This window comes from Phalaenopsis equestris, unplaced genomic scaffold (genome assembly GCF_001263595.1).
Source record: "Phalaenopsis equestris unplaced genomic scaffold, ASM126359v1 Scaffold000552, whole genome shotgun sequence".
In the NCBI taxonomy this organism is placed as follows: Eukaryota; Viridiplantae; Streptophyta; class Magnoliopsida; order Asparagales; family Orchidaceae; genus Phalaenopsis; species Phalaenopsis equestris.
The window spans coordinates 426,085-441,069 of record NW_018164992.1 but is presented as its reverse complement, the minus strand read 5'-3'; the positions used below and the strand labels follow the sequence as shown (position 1 = coordinate 441,069).

At 32.9% G+C, this 14,985-nt stretch overlaps 1 protein-coding gene across 2 annotated transcripts; it reads right to left on the bottom strand.

Annotated features, from left to right (window-relative positions):
• Positions 1 to 1,008: 1,008 nt before the first annotated feature.
• On the bottom strand, positions 1,009 to 10,938 carry LOC110029190 (DNA polymerase epsilon subunit B). 2 transcript variants are annotated; one of them, XM_020731364.1, is made up of 14 exons: positions 10,674 to 10,938; positions 10,341 to 10,609; positions 10,078 to 10,255; positions 9,252 to 9,405; positions 8,892 to 9,023; positions 5,109 to 5,186; positions 4,515 to 4,619; positions 4,231 to 4,311; positions 4,019 to 4,149; positions 3,746 to 3,840; positions 1,985 to 2,084; positions 1,774 to 1,888; positions 1,582 to 1,692; positions 1,009 to 1,484 (listed from the first exon to the last, which is right to left on the bottom strand). In XM_020731364.1, exons 2-14 carry the CDS (start codon positions 10,504 to 10,506, stop codon positions 1,338 to 1,340), a joined length of 1,593 nt encoding a protein of 530 aa, XP_020587023.1. In that variant the 5' UTR covers positions 10,507 to 10,609; positions 10,674 to 10,938; the 3' UTR covers positions 1,009 to 1,337. The 2 variants fall into 2 exon arrangements, with proteins under 2 accessions (XP_020587023.1, XP_020587022.1); XM_020731363.1 differs by having other exon boundaries at positions 10,341 to 10,602.
• Between the last annotated feature and the right edge of the window lie 4,047 nt (positions 10,939 to 14,985).

Genomic DNA, 14,985 nt, shown 5'->3' with positions numbered 1-14,985 from the left:
ATTCAACGAACAATTTTTTTATCCTCAGCAGGTTTGTACTGCAGATTTTTTCGAGTCGCCTAGAATCAAACCACCAAGCTCCCTCTAAAGCTATTTGTTTGCTTTGCTTCTATTATTTCTTAATTTTTGTATCTATCTTCAAATCAAGCTCGAGCTAGGCATAAATTAGACTATTTTTTAATTAATTAGTTGTTTTAAATATTGATTAATTTTTACTATTGTAATATGATGGGATTATTAAAAAATTGTAGGTTTTTTCTAAGTTTAAGTATTATATATTGAATTCATGAAATTATAATAATTATATTTTTAAATATATTAAAATGATTACAATATTTAATTATAAAGTCCATGAGCAAATTTTGGGGACCTTAGAATGCTAGCCATGCATCAGATATAATCGAGGGGCTCTGATTTCTATTTTCTGTGAATTTTGAAAAAAATAATAAAAATTTTAAAGGGAAAGAATTCATTGTATTTACATTTCTCACACCCGAACCTATGCATGGAAAGCTATATTAACTTTTTTACCGAAAAATGTGGCATTAACATGTATTTACATATCTAATACCTGAACTCGTACCGCCTAAATATTTCATCACTTAAAAAATACCACTAATCTAATACCTAATTTTGTGTTTTAGCTGAATTTACATATGTAGCACCCAATTCTTATGTATTCACATATCTAATGCCAAAACTTTATTTTTTTTACATTTATATCACCCAAATTTTTTAAGAGCGTTATTTTAGTTCTAAAAAAATCAAATGCATATTTTCAAGCAAAGGAGGCAGCGTATATGTACACGCGAATTTTTATGTTTTTAATGTAAAACTTCCACCATTAAAAAGATGGTATTTAGTTGTGAAATTTACAGAGTTCCTGAGAGTGAAATTTCCAGAGAGTTCTGGAAGCAATCCTACTTTGGCACCAAGACATATCATGAATCCACTTGTTTTCACAGAACTATTTTAACATAATACAAGTACATAACATGGCATAAAGAATAAGATAATAAATAAGCTTCCAAATAAAAGGTAGCAAAGATTAACACAAATGTTTCGATTTTGAAAGAATATTTTCTCTCAATCTTGTTATCCTCCAAATAAAGTTCGATAAAAGCCAAAAATGTTTGGATAATCAAAATAACTTAATATCCCACCTTCTTGAGTACTTTTCCAGCTTTTAGCAGACTAATCTTTCCCTCAACAATGCTGGTAGTGTCCGCGCTTCGCCGCGCCGACACAATCCAAGCTGTCTGCATCCCATACATCCACTTAGTCGCTAACACTCGACTGAAGAGCTCAGTTATGATGCTCAGGAGCTTCACAAAATCCTAGCATTCAATAGCCGAAAGCTCAACTTCTTGTGTGCAGGGCCGATATGCGGCAAAAGTGCTGTCACTGGAGAAGGATCCCGGGTTGAAACATGTTATTCCTGTGTATTTGAAAGCCTTCTGCTCACTCCTATCACCCAAAACAATCTGCAAAACAATTATGTTAACAAATCGAATATCTGACTTTAGTCTCTTATATAGTTAAAAAAGATAAACCAATCGTGTAAAATATGATAGAAGATACAGTGTGTGGGGTAGGATAGAGCTGAAGGCAATGGTCATAGTTCCATATGATTGGCTGCACCGTGAGCGGCAGGGGGCAGAGGTGACTTTGATGAGTGATGGTCGCGACAAGCTGCAAGGAAACATTGCATTAGATCTCTAAGAGTAAGCTTTTCTGTGAATCACTAATGGTGTAGTTAAAAGCTAATCTTACATGTTCGAATGGATCGGTGGTTTCCTCTGACGAAGGTGGAATCAAAGATGAACGGCGCATCCTATATAGGAGATCTTGCCGGAAGAACACAATTTCTTGAGTGTAGAATTTTACTCTGAAATTGGAAAAACTTCGTTGAGTCGCATTATGTGTGAACTAAATAGATGGATTACATCAAAGTTAAAGTTTGCAAAATGCTTTAGGATCTGACCTGCAAGGGTTGCTTGAGAAGATAGCAGTTGGAATGAGCTTCTGGAGTTCTTCAGTTAAGTAGTTTGGTAATGCACACCTTGGAAGAACTTTTGCTGGACCTTAAATTTTAAATAATAATAATAATAATAGATATTCATATTTGTTCCAATATATGTATAATGATTAGGTTTGAATGACTGAAAGCCCATTTTTATAGTCAATTATACAAGACATTTAAGGTTCTAAGATTTTCTAACAGAAATCTATGGAGTGCAAAAAATTAATGCACACATATAAATTCCATTGTTCACAAAATTTTAATTTAATAACCAATCACTCCTTTTGATTAAAATGAAAAAATACAAAGAAATATGTCATGATGATAGTTTAATAGGCTTACTTCAGAAAAAAAATAAAAAATTTCAGAAACATCTCAACCTTATGCTCGGTTGGATGCCACAAATGAAAATTATATTTACGCTAACAAAACTCAATCAAGAGTTCAACCCAATAATTAGTGGTAGAAGCTAAAGTATTTATATGCCTATATTAAAAGAAGAAAAATTAATAATAATAAACTAAAAAAATATATCCTCAAGAATAACAAAATATTAAGGGGGCATTTACATACATAGCACACAATTCCTATGTACTTGCATATCCCATACACCTATACTTTCATATGTACATAGCACTCAAATCTTTAATATCGCATCAAAAGAAACCGCTCTTCAAAAGCAATATACACATTTTCATGCATAGGGTTATAGCACCAAAGTATTATATATGTAAATATGAAAATTTAGCTCTCAGATATGTAAATACATAAGAATTGTGTGCTCCCGATACTAAAATAATAAATAGTGCAAATTCCTACTAGAAATAATTTTGGCTATTTGATAACTAAATATGATAATGCTCCACAAACTCGAGATGATATAAAAGATGTCAACCTGAATTTGGAAACATTAGTGATCAAGATGAAGTACTTGAAGATTTTGTTGCTAGGATATCGAAAATTGCACAAGAGCAGCTTGGCAGGTCACAGAAAGAGAAAGTAGTGTGAATCAAACACAGAGTCAGTAAAGAGATCTATTTTAGAGAAGGCACAAATAAGATAATTATACATAGGTATTGATAAAAGACGTCAATGAAGGTAACCATAAGGACAGCAATAAAGAATATTGATAGTCTATATAAAAAGGTTCGCATTCCACTAACATAGCCATCATTAGAGAACAAAAATAAATCTTAGAGAAGTACATATTTATAAAAAATAAAAAAGGCTGAATGCCTCAATGATAAACAGCAGAGCTTAAATGGATTACAATTAGAATAAAACTTTAGAGCAAGCCAATGGAAATCACAAGTATTGGCACAGCATCGATGGGAATGATGCATAGAGAATATCATGAGAATTCTAGAACATGACTTTAGTAACATGTTATGAATGAGATAGAATTATGCATGATTATACTTTTACAGAATTATTAACACACATTTTACATTTTCAACGAGAATAAACTTTGAGGTTTGCATCGCAACTTCTTTCATGGTTTAAGTTTAAGGCCAAGTGAAAGCATAGAGCCCAAATTTACAAAAAATGATAGCCCGCTAGCACAACATAACATGTTGAATCAAATACATAGGACTAGCACTTTTTTCAGGATCCTACCAAGGCTAGCAGAAGCAATAAATTAACATTAGGACGAACTAATGGCCTGATTGAAAAATGTGTTGAGAAAAGATAAATACAATTTCAATAAAAACTTAATGTTACCTGCATCATCAGGACCTGGGATAAATAAAAAACGACTTTGCTCATTTATCCTTGGATGAGCTGTAATCATTTCTCCCAGCTTTGCAAACTGCATTCTGCATGGCATTTTTCTAGTAAACTTATATTGCAAGTGCAATGATTTTAGCTTCAATAGAGAAAAAAGAGAGAAGTAAATAAATAAAACTGCAACAGCAACTTAAAAAGGGGAAATTCTTTAATTACAGTATAAGTTAGCAGACATAGGTCTGAATTATGTTGGGAAAAAAATCATACCTGAGATTAGAGTACGAGTGGAAAGAAAGATTGCATGGATGAGAACAGAAATTTCCCATTAAAACAAATAAAGAAGGAACCACCTCCACACTTTCATAACCATCCAAAACCACAGAAAGCTTTTGCATGGTCTTTTCTACAAATAAACTAGATATCATTGTCCGGACAATAAATGTTAAATGAAGGAGAAAAATAAATGATTCGCTGATTACCTCTTCATTGTCCAGCCATACATCTGAAAGTATGACAAACATGTCATTCACTGCCTTCTTTTCCATTACTGACAATCTGAGCTATCGAAGGTAAAACAGGATGAATAGAAGCTATCAGCAAGAATTGACCGATACAGTACTTTCACTAGACTAAAAGAAGACTACAACCTACTATAGCATTGCATTTAGAGTTAATTTGTGATAATGATGATGTAGAGACAAGTAAACATTTAGTCCTGATAAGTTGGAAGTTATAAATAGATTTAAAGTGTTGCATTAGTTACAGTTTCTTCGGTTGAGATAACACCACCACCAAAGAAGTCAAGACCCATGAGCAAAGATAAGGATTCATCTCTATCCTCCAAAGGTGGAAATCCACATGTATTGACCTGCAAATTGAAACATAAGTAGACGCCATAATCAAATCTCTAAAAGCTGGAAACTTACATGATAAATTTCACTAAAAAAATTGTAACAAGAACTAACCAATTCAGACAGTGCTCAAATCAGATGAGAAATCAATTTAAAATAATTTCATGATCTTTCAAGAGAATTAGGAAGGCGAGTAAGAAGTAAGACTTTAGAGAATAGAGAAACTTAGCATAACTGAACAAAACAACATTTATGATGACAAAACAAGCTTAACCAGATCTTCACCTGATTTGAGGACGAAGATGTCAAGAAGATGAACTAATTACCAATAGAAAACCCATCGTGTACAATAAGGTCTACTAAAAAGATTATGGTGGATGCTGATGAATATGAAAAATTGCTGCATTTTTCATGTTTACAAAGAAAATAATTTCTTTTGAGCCTAATTCCACAAAATAATGTGAAATGCACTTAAATTAAATAAATAAAAAATGGCAATATCTGACCTTGAAAATGCCATTTGAAAGAAGCTCTCCTTCAGCTACAATCACAGTGTTCTCTACAAAAAATCCTGAAGTGATTTTGTGTTAACTGTCAAGGAAAACAGTTTTGCACAAAATTTTCCATAAATATGTGGATGGAATACGCAAACAATTACACTGGATCCGTGATATCTCTCAAGATTAAGCATCAGTTGCCCTCCCTATTCTTTCTGGACCCAATATTTATGTCCACAACTGGAGATTGCATGTTATTATTATTATTATTTTACATTCTGGTAGTGCTATAAAAATTGCCTCTAGATTTGAACCAATGCATGCGAATATGTAAAAAAATGGTTAAAAGCATGAAATACGGGTACGTTGGTCTTCAGGGTACGTTGGTCTTCAGAAGAAAAAAAAAAAAAACTTAGGAATTATTTAAAGCAAATAAACACACAAGATTTTCCATACTGATGAAATTCGCATTTTAGTATTTTCACTTAGTGCCTGAGAAAAACTAAAGATAGAAGCGTATGCTTTAACAGTTACAATTCACACTATTAGGTGAGGTTAATGGTCCAACATTTACATTTACACCCAGAAAAGCCAACAAACAATACTCATCTTATTGAAAATCAAAGAAAGAAAATTGAACTAAATGTTGCTGGAAAGAAATCAAAGCATACTTTTAGAATCAAAGAAAGTTGCAATAGTTCCGGAATCAAGTTTCTTTGAAAATGTCGTAATCTAAAGGACTTAAGTTTTATAGACTGAAGTAGCAGACATCAGCACCCCTGACCTATCGTGAGAGCCAAATTATAAGTAAAATCAAATACAAAATGCTATTGAATGCCTTCCAATGCCATGTTTGTGAGCACAGCTTATACGCGTAAGATTTTTTATTATTTTTGTTTCAATTTATTACACATAATATTTAAATTAAGTTTTGTTGCTTGTTGCTTCCAAAGTAATAACTTAATTGGCACATGCTGCTGATAAATCTACTCAATTTATATTGACCTCTACTTCTAAGAGTAGATAGACTAGAAAAAAAAGGAGCTTCCATTTCTTAATTTCTATGAATTAGCCTAATATTATGGCCAGAAATATGATGTATATGATGTTAATGGTGATGTAAGGATTACTGACTGCAGAAATTTGGTTAATGTACAAATTTCAAAATCTTTGATATGGAAGATAGGTACATTAATTTCTTGAGCACCTAATGGCAATTTCTAAGTGAAATGAGACTTTTCTTGAGCCACATTCATATAAGCAGCTCCCACCCTCAATATATACATAGATTATTGATCTTCCCTTCTTTTATTAAATTTCAGGTGACCTTTATTTATGATGATAAAGGAGCATCTTTGGTATTCAATTATTTATGTCAACATTCATCTTTAAACATTGGCTAATTTTTGAAGATTTCAATTACATCAAATCTTCTAATAAGAAGATTTGGGGTAATCCGGCCCATGTAAACTGATGGACTTCAATCGATGTATAATTGATTTGGGTAGACTTGAGTCACGACCCGACCTAATAGCTAAGAATTAACCAAGTCAATAACTACGATCAGATGGTATTAACATTTAATTTATTTTCCACAGATTTTAAGAAATGCTATATATATCACTAAGAAACTATAAAATATACTGCACAAAAATAAAAATATCCAAAAATAACAACATGGTCTGTAAGTAAAATAATCTCAATCCACACATTATTACCTCTACACAAAAGTAACATGTACAAAAAGAAAACAACAATCATCGCATGATAAGTACATATCAACAACAGGAGGCGAATAGCGGCATCGGGCGACCGACGACAAGCTGGGGGAGGGTGGTGGGGGATGGTTGTGGCTTGCCAATAGCATTTTACATGAACAGTGTATTTCAAATTTGGCCAAATCAACCAAATTCTAAATTCAGGCACAAAGAACTACGGTATAAACTTCAAATTAATTTATAATTTATATTGTACTAGTGATTCTCTGTCTGATAAATAATTTTCCCAAATCTCTGCAAAAGAATTGCACTACACCACAAATTCACTCAACCAAATGGTCCTTTAAGTCTTATGATTTCTTCAGCGTAATCTTGTTATTACCTTGATATTGTTGTTACCTCTTGAAACGTTGATAATGAGGCCATTCTCAGTAATAGGGATTATCATTATTTCGATTTTGCTTCCTATAAGTTGCATGGGCCTGCAGCTACAATGGCCTTCGTTAAAATCTACTGTTTTTGTTTTCAGTTTTGGTTTCTCTTGCATTTTATGGGCTACCATACATGATGAGGTTTTGGTCATTTTTGCTATCTATATTGCATTTTGGTACTCTTGGTGGCTAGTGGTTCTAGTTACTCTAGTCGAAGCATTTTCTTTTGGATTTCGTTTGTATTATGCCACATTTGCCAGATGAGCTATGTTGAATATTCCATTATCCTTAGTTGATGTTCAACGGGCAAAATTTTGGTTGTTGTTCTTGTTATCTTTCCGTTAATAGTATGGTATGATACTTCTCTGCCTTTGGATGGAACCCCCTTGGCTGCATTTGGTACCTCCTTTTGTCGTTACCTGCTGTTCTCTGTGACTTGCACTGTTGTCTACGTTGAAAATTCTTGAGTTTGAATACTTTTTTGCAAATTTTAGAGAACCAAGATGAATGCCCTGATATATATATTTTTTTAATTAAGGAATTCAACCAGCAATCTACTGCTCTCTCTTAATCATTGGGTACATCAAATTGTGCTATTTCTCACTTCACTTGAACGGTATGTGAACTCTCTGATGATTTGGGTTTCTCTGAGATCTTTTTATTACACTACTATTTTCCATTATGTTGAGAACTTTTAACTTTGTACTGATTTTTGTGATTATGGCTGCAGACTTCTTATGTCTCCATTAAGTTCACAATCCTATTTGTAAGCTTCTCTTAATTAAGCAATGAAATGGTTGGACAAGACACTCAACTAATTTCTCGGACAAAAAAGACTAGAATAGCATTTGATGCACTTACTACCACAAGGTCCATTTTTGAAACAAAATTTTATGGACAATGCGGGTAGCTGTAACAACTATGAAAATACCTGGCAGTGACTGCTCTGGCATTTTTTGCCTTGGAATCCCTCGAAGCAATTTTAAAGCTCACTAAGAACCATCTGCAAGGGTTGCATGTTTAAATGTAAAAGCGACTGCTCATTTGTTTTGAAGATTCCACAAGATGGACAGAACTCATGTCAGTCTAATTTGTTTCATAAAGTACATATATAATATCTGATCATTACTGCATGTATCATGGAAGCAGGTAATTAAATACATGGAAAGCAAGGTTCCACAAATTGAGTGATAGTGTACTGAATTTTATTAATTCCGATAAATCATGAAAGTTCTATGATCAAATCTGATACAAACAGAAACATTTAAAAATATATGTTGCAATTTCCAATTTGCAACAGCAAAATAGATCAAAGTGACACGTCACCACAGTGACAGCGAACCAGTCGATACCTCACCAATGCATGAGGGGTGACTTATATTTTAAATACAGAAAAGAAGATGCAGAGTTATTGGAGTGGTAAGAACTACAGGATGACAGAGAAAAGGAAGTTGAAAGCATGCAAATATGCCGGATTCTTTGTCTTTAAATGAGGGAAAAAAGTTCTGACCAAGAAACATATCTCTTTAATCACTGTTAGGAGAAACAAGGATATTATTATTAAAATTAAACATATTTCCAGGTGAAGTACCACAAAAATTTTGATAATAAAAGATGGAAAATGGGAAAAGTGTGAAGGATATTGCATTTGCCAAGTCAATTGGTATTGCTGCTGTAAGATCTTCCAAATAGAAGTGGCCTTCCTCAAGTTGAGATATGACCCCAATTAGCCATCTCCTACCGGTGCACCCAATCAAAGAATGGATGGAAGTTATCTGTAGGATCAGTAAATAGAACAAAATTTTTTTAAACAAAAAGCTTCTTATCCATGAAACCACAATAGATCAAAGAAATAATTAACAGACTATTGACAGGCATGCCTAAATCATAAAGCATCAAAGGGAAGGAGCTAAATTGAAGCAATTAATAGAATCAAATGAAAGACTCAGAAGTTAAAGTTAAGCGAACGGCTGGAAAAGAAAAGATAGATTCTGTGCCATCACCTCACAGCTCTCCGATTCAGCCATTTCAGCGTCAAATACAGGCTTTGAGAAGTACTTGTCTCGGGTGAGCCTCTGAAGCAGTAGTTGGTACCTGTCTCTGTAAAGGGCAGCTTTGTCCCTAGCTTCCCCATGAATTGATAATTTACCAATGTACCTGTTACATAAAATTTATGGAGGTGAATATAATTCTTTGTAAGGCATTGCTTGACCCACTCGTACAGCAGGTCACGCCTTGAAAGGCATGCAAGTGACTCTTGAGGTTTGGTGCCCATGCAACAAATACATGCCCATCAGAGTCAACAGTTCCACCTCACGGCTTAACAACCCTATTCTTTGTTACTTGTATAAAAGAGACATCTTTCTCAAGAATACCTACATTATGGGAAAATGCTGCCACCAAAACCATTAATTTTAGCAGAGACCATAGTTTCTATGAATTTTTTTAATCAGAGTCAAAAATGCTCAGCAAACAGTACCTCGATATGGAATTGTATAGGTGACAGCACTGAAATAATTTACGATCATCTCTTAAAGGGGCTTCCAAAATCTCATTTTGAATGGGAGTTTTAGGTGATAAGATGATAGGCACACGAAATCCATCTACTCATCTACAGTAAGACTTCTGCTAGCTTATCAGCCTAAACCCAAGCATTCTAACACAATCAACTAAAAAAGATTTAAGGAATTCTATAGAAGTAATAAAAGTATGGCCATTTTACCAATCCAGACATAACCCACTGCAAAACTAGCAAAAAACCTAACTTTCAAATCACAATTGTCAAAAAAAAAGGGCGTGAGGAATCACAGATACAGATTGCTTACGTACTCGTAGAACACCTTCTTAATGGGATCATAACAAAACCTCGGGATCACGAATGCATCTACAACGCGAAGAGCCGATCGGCTGCTGACCGCCGACGAGCTCGGATCGACGGCGGTCTCCGCCTCTAAAAGAAGGTTCACCACACGCCGGATTGCCTCCCCGTCGAGGATTGACGATTTAACTGCCCCATAAGAAGAAATAATCGGAATAAATAAGATGATAGCTGAGAATGGTGCAAGTTTCAAAATTTTAGGCCGGAGGATTACGAGATTCCTTGTCGATCTCGTCAAGAAGAAGGTCCAGGGCTTCGTCTTCTGCGTCCTGGAAGTGAGACAAGAAGGACAGAGCTTCTTCCAAAGCATCCACCTTTAGGGTGAATCCTCTGAGTTTAAATTTCTTCTGGACTCTCCTTCGGATCTCCCCCGCTCCCATTCTCTTCGGCTCACTCCTTCCCTCGTTCCGGATCTCTCTCACTTTCTCGGGGCTGTCTGGTGACGGATTTAGAGCTGGACTTAACCTGGATTTGACCTAAATCCTGCCAGACGGTTAGTTTGGACAAAATAAAGCCGATTCGCGTGAAAAGTAAGATATGGAGTTACCTTCCTCCATCAGCCTCCATGGTTTCGGGTTGGAGCAGTGCGGAAGGAGAAGAAAGATGGAGTTTAGGGCCTCAGTACGCCGCGATCCCGCAGTTGCCTTCCCAGCTAGCTCTAATTGCGACTGTATCGTGATGGTTCGGTCACGAAGGCGATGGTTTTGTGCAGAACCGAGCGAGGGGGTAAGGATGTAGACGAGCGTTTCGGGGCTGGAACGGGGAAGGGGAGATGGCGGGAAAAGGAAAAAAATTACCATGCTGAGTGTGCGTCATGTGTATCTATTGTGCCCACCAAAAAAATGATCAAAATGAGTTCCTGTTATTACAAAAATCTTTAATAATAATACCGATGGTATTATGGTTTTACTCCAATAATACCGCAAAACAACTCGAATAATACTGTTACGACATCACAATAATATTGGTGATCAACACCAATGACACCATCCGGAAGAACACGCAAATAATATTATGGTAACACCACAATAACCCTCCCAAAATAACTCTAATAACAACACAATACACCACAATAATACCATTGAACAGCTCCACTAACACACCCGAAGGACTATACAAATAACACTGCAATGTTATTGGGGTGTTATTGGCGTCTTTTCGTCATTTTTAGGTTTGTTCAGTCAGATACACGTGATCAGATTTTATTGGAGTCCAGATGAACTTCATTTGGAAATTTTTTTTCCAGGAAAAGAGGAGCGAGGTTTAGGGCATATAGGGGAAGGGGAGATGGGATTGTTGTTTTTAATCTAGTTTTATATGTAAGTTATAATTTATTTAGGGTTGTTGTTGTTTGAAAAAATAGTGATGAAGCTCTTGAAGTAAAATTTATTGTTTAAAAAATTATGATGGTTATCATAAATTTATTTTAATTTTAAAAAATCATATCATAACTTTATGACAACCACCATACATTTAAAGATCATGTTGAAAAAAACAGTTTTTTAACACAAAAATTTCTAGAAAGCAGCTTTCCAAATGAAATTTTAGTAGCCTTTTGAGAAGCAAAACAACAAAAAAGTTGCTCGAAACATGCCTTTATTTTTATTAATTTTATTGATTAAAATTTAACTTTAAATTAATATATTATAAAAAATAAATTATGAATGGATAAATTTACATTAAATAATTTAATAATTACTTAATAAAAAAATATATATTAGATTTTAAATTATTTAATAGTTAAATTATATAAATATTTTCTTATTTAATATAATTATAGTTGATTGATATTAAATCATTACTTAATAAGCTATTTGTTTAATAACATTTTTTTATATATTTAACTACTTTAATTAATAATTCATTATTCATTAGTATAATCATAAATTGAATTTAAATTAAATTTAAAAATTAATTTTTAACAAAATAATAAAAATTTAAATTTAAATTATATTTTTTTTATTGTAACAAAGATGACAACTTTTATAATTCTCATATAAATTACCAGACAATTTCACATTATTTAATCGGATTTATTAAATTCATTACTAAATAGTTTTTGGGATCTACCTCTTATGGAATTTACTAAATCTTCATTTATATGATTTATTAAATTCTACTAACTTAAATCTAATTTGTTGCCTTAGAGAACCTAATTTGGTCGAAAAAATTGAAGATCGAGTCATGTTCACCAAATATGTTATTTTATGATTTATTTATTCATATTCTTCTCTTATTTTCGGATTTAAATATCAATTTTTTTGAATTAAATTATTAGTATTATGCATTTTCTCTTAATACAATCAATATAATTACGATTTTATACAATTTTTTAATAGGACTAGTAATTTGTGTTGCTTTTTAAGATTAGTGTGTAAACAAAATAATAATAATAATAATTATTATATTTTTCATGCCATGCCTTCTATTTCCATGAGCTTATAATTACATATAATTTGTTATAAAGATAATTAATTTTATGTGGTGTCATTAATGAAGTGTCATAGATACTTGTTAATTGTCTTATGCCATTCATGAAAATGATCTCTTAAAAATGCTTATTAGTTTTTAAATATATAATTCAAATTATGTTTTAAAGCATGCAATATTCGTCTCAAATTTTAAAGTTAACAAACATGTATTAGCAAGTTTAATTGATCATATTTTTATAATGTATACGTTAAATGCACATAATTATCGTGGTTAAATTATTAATTTCACAATTAATAGAAATAGAGAATGATTTTAATATATTTCTATTTTAATTATGTGTTTTCATGGTGGCAAGTTTATTTTTTACGCGTTCTATTCATTTTATGAGCTTTAATTATGCTTAATTGAGTTTTCTATTGATCTCCCACTAAGAAAATCCACTTGATCGAGCGCAAATCACGATGCATTTAGGAATTAAATCTTTTTTTTTAATTAAGTGCAATACCATCTTAATCATAATTTTTGTTAAATTGTAGTTAAACTGAATATCTCAATAAGACGAACATAATGACATCAAATGAATAACTAAATGTTTTGAAATTTTATAATGTTAATTGAATAACTAAATGTTTTCAAAATCTTGCATGCATCTAATCCAATTATGTGCTTCGATGAGATGAATCTAATGAGGCCAAACTTGCTTAATTATAATATTATTAGGGTGCTTTAGAACTAAAAAAAATTCCATACAATAAAGGGGATCACTCATGTTTGTTTGGTTATGTATTATTAATTTTAGTGAGATTTACAAAGAATGTCATTGGGAAGAGAGCACGAGGCTTTGAAGAATCCTAGAGCTCCACCCAAGCTCCATCGTCAGTCCATGGTTGTCTGGCCTTTGTTACCACTCCATGATCGACAAGCTCCAACTTATTATCATTATCACTAGATTGTTGCCATCAAATTGTTGATACTTAATGACCATGATCAAAATTGCACAACTTGATTGTTAGCGCTGGACAGCTGCAACGAGTTTTTCGCCATCGGACCGCATACGTTGATTTATTAATGTTGAATTTTCTACTACATGTTCGTTGGATTACTCTTATTCGACCATTACATCCGACTACAGTTACACATCCATCGTTACTGGATCACCACTGCTCATCCATCGCTCTCGATTTCATCAGACCAACACAACTTGACCACAGTTGCATAATCAATTTTTGACAACAAATGTCAAATGGTCACCATATGACCAACACTGCCTATTCTTTATTGTCGAATATCCATCAACCTACCACCAATATAGGACCAGTGTGGCTCAACCATCTTTATTGCACTATCGTCACCTAACCACTGCCATTAGGCCATTGCCACACAACTACCATTGGTGGATTGTTGCCCTATAATTGCCATTATGTCGATGTCGCCTTAACACCATTGTTAGACTGCTATTTCCCAACCATCATCATTTAGTTGTCACCACTTTCTAGCCAACATCACACTACAAAACATTAGTGGGCTACCATAGTCCAGCCATTGTTGGATCTTTGTTACCCAACTAGCACAAATGAATAACTATTGCTCGACCATCATAATCAATCTACATCATATGAAAATCTCCATTAAATCATAATCAATCTACATCATATGAACATCTACATTGAATCACTATACAACCATATTATATTTACCCATGCTGAAATCACCACCTATCCATCATTTTTAGATTATTATCACACATCCACCTCCATGAGAATAAAATTGGTTAGCCACTATTATGATGTTGTTATTGCTTAACCATTACCCTTAGATAGCTACCAAATTATCACCATTGTGAAACTGACATCCATCACCATCAAACCATTGTCATGTGGTGGAGGCGGGAGGCCTTTAAGCGAAATTAAAGACTATTAAAAGCCTTAAGGGGCCGAATGAAAACAGATGAGATTTATATTAGTACGATTTAGTAACTCTGTAAATTAGATTTTGGTAAATCTTGGAAGGGGTTAAATCCTGAAAAAAATTTGGCAATTGATTTAATGATCCCGTTAAGCCCCATAAAATAATTTGTCAATTTCTGTTAGGATTTAAAAATCTCTTATGATTGCTACACTAACCGTAAATCTTAATAAAATTTAGTAAATCATGTAAATCAGAGTTCCTATCCATTCCAAAATTACCAAATTAGCTTCTTAAATTCAATCAATATTTTATTTCAAAATATGATAATGAATAACTATATATCTACAAAACTTGTTAAATTTTAATAAATTATTTTTTAAATTAGTTGCTAAATAGGTTTAATATTTATGAAAGAGCAATCAAATTATTATTAATTATATTTATTAATAATTACTTATAATTTTATTGAATGAATAAAATAAATAAATAAATAAATAAATAAATAAATAAATATATAT

Bases quoted from the DNA above. Each gene is read 5' to 3' on its own strand.
- LOC110029190 (XM_020731364.1), bottom strand. From the start codon at position 10,506: ATGGGAGCGGGGGAGATCCGAAGGAGAGTCCAGAAGAAATTTAAACTC. The intron at 3,841-4,018 runs GTATGATTTTTT...AATGCCATGCAG, and splicing joins CACTCGTACTCTAATCTCAG to AATGCAGTTTGCAAAGCTGG. The intron at 1,693-1,773 runs GTAAGATTAGCT...GTTTCCTTGCAG, and splicing joins CCACCGATCCATTCGAACAT to CTTGTCGCGACCATCACTCA.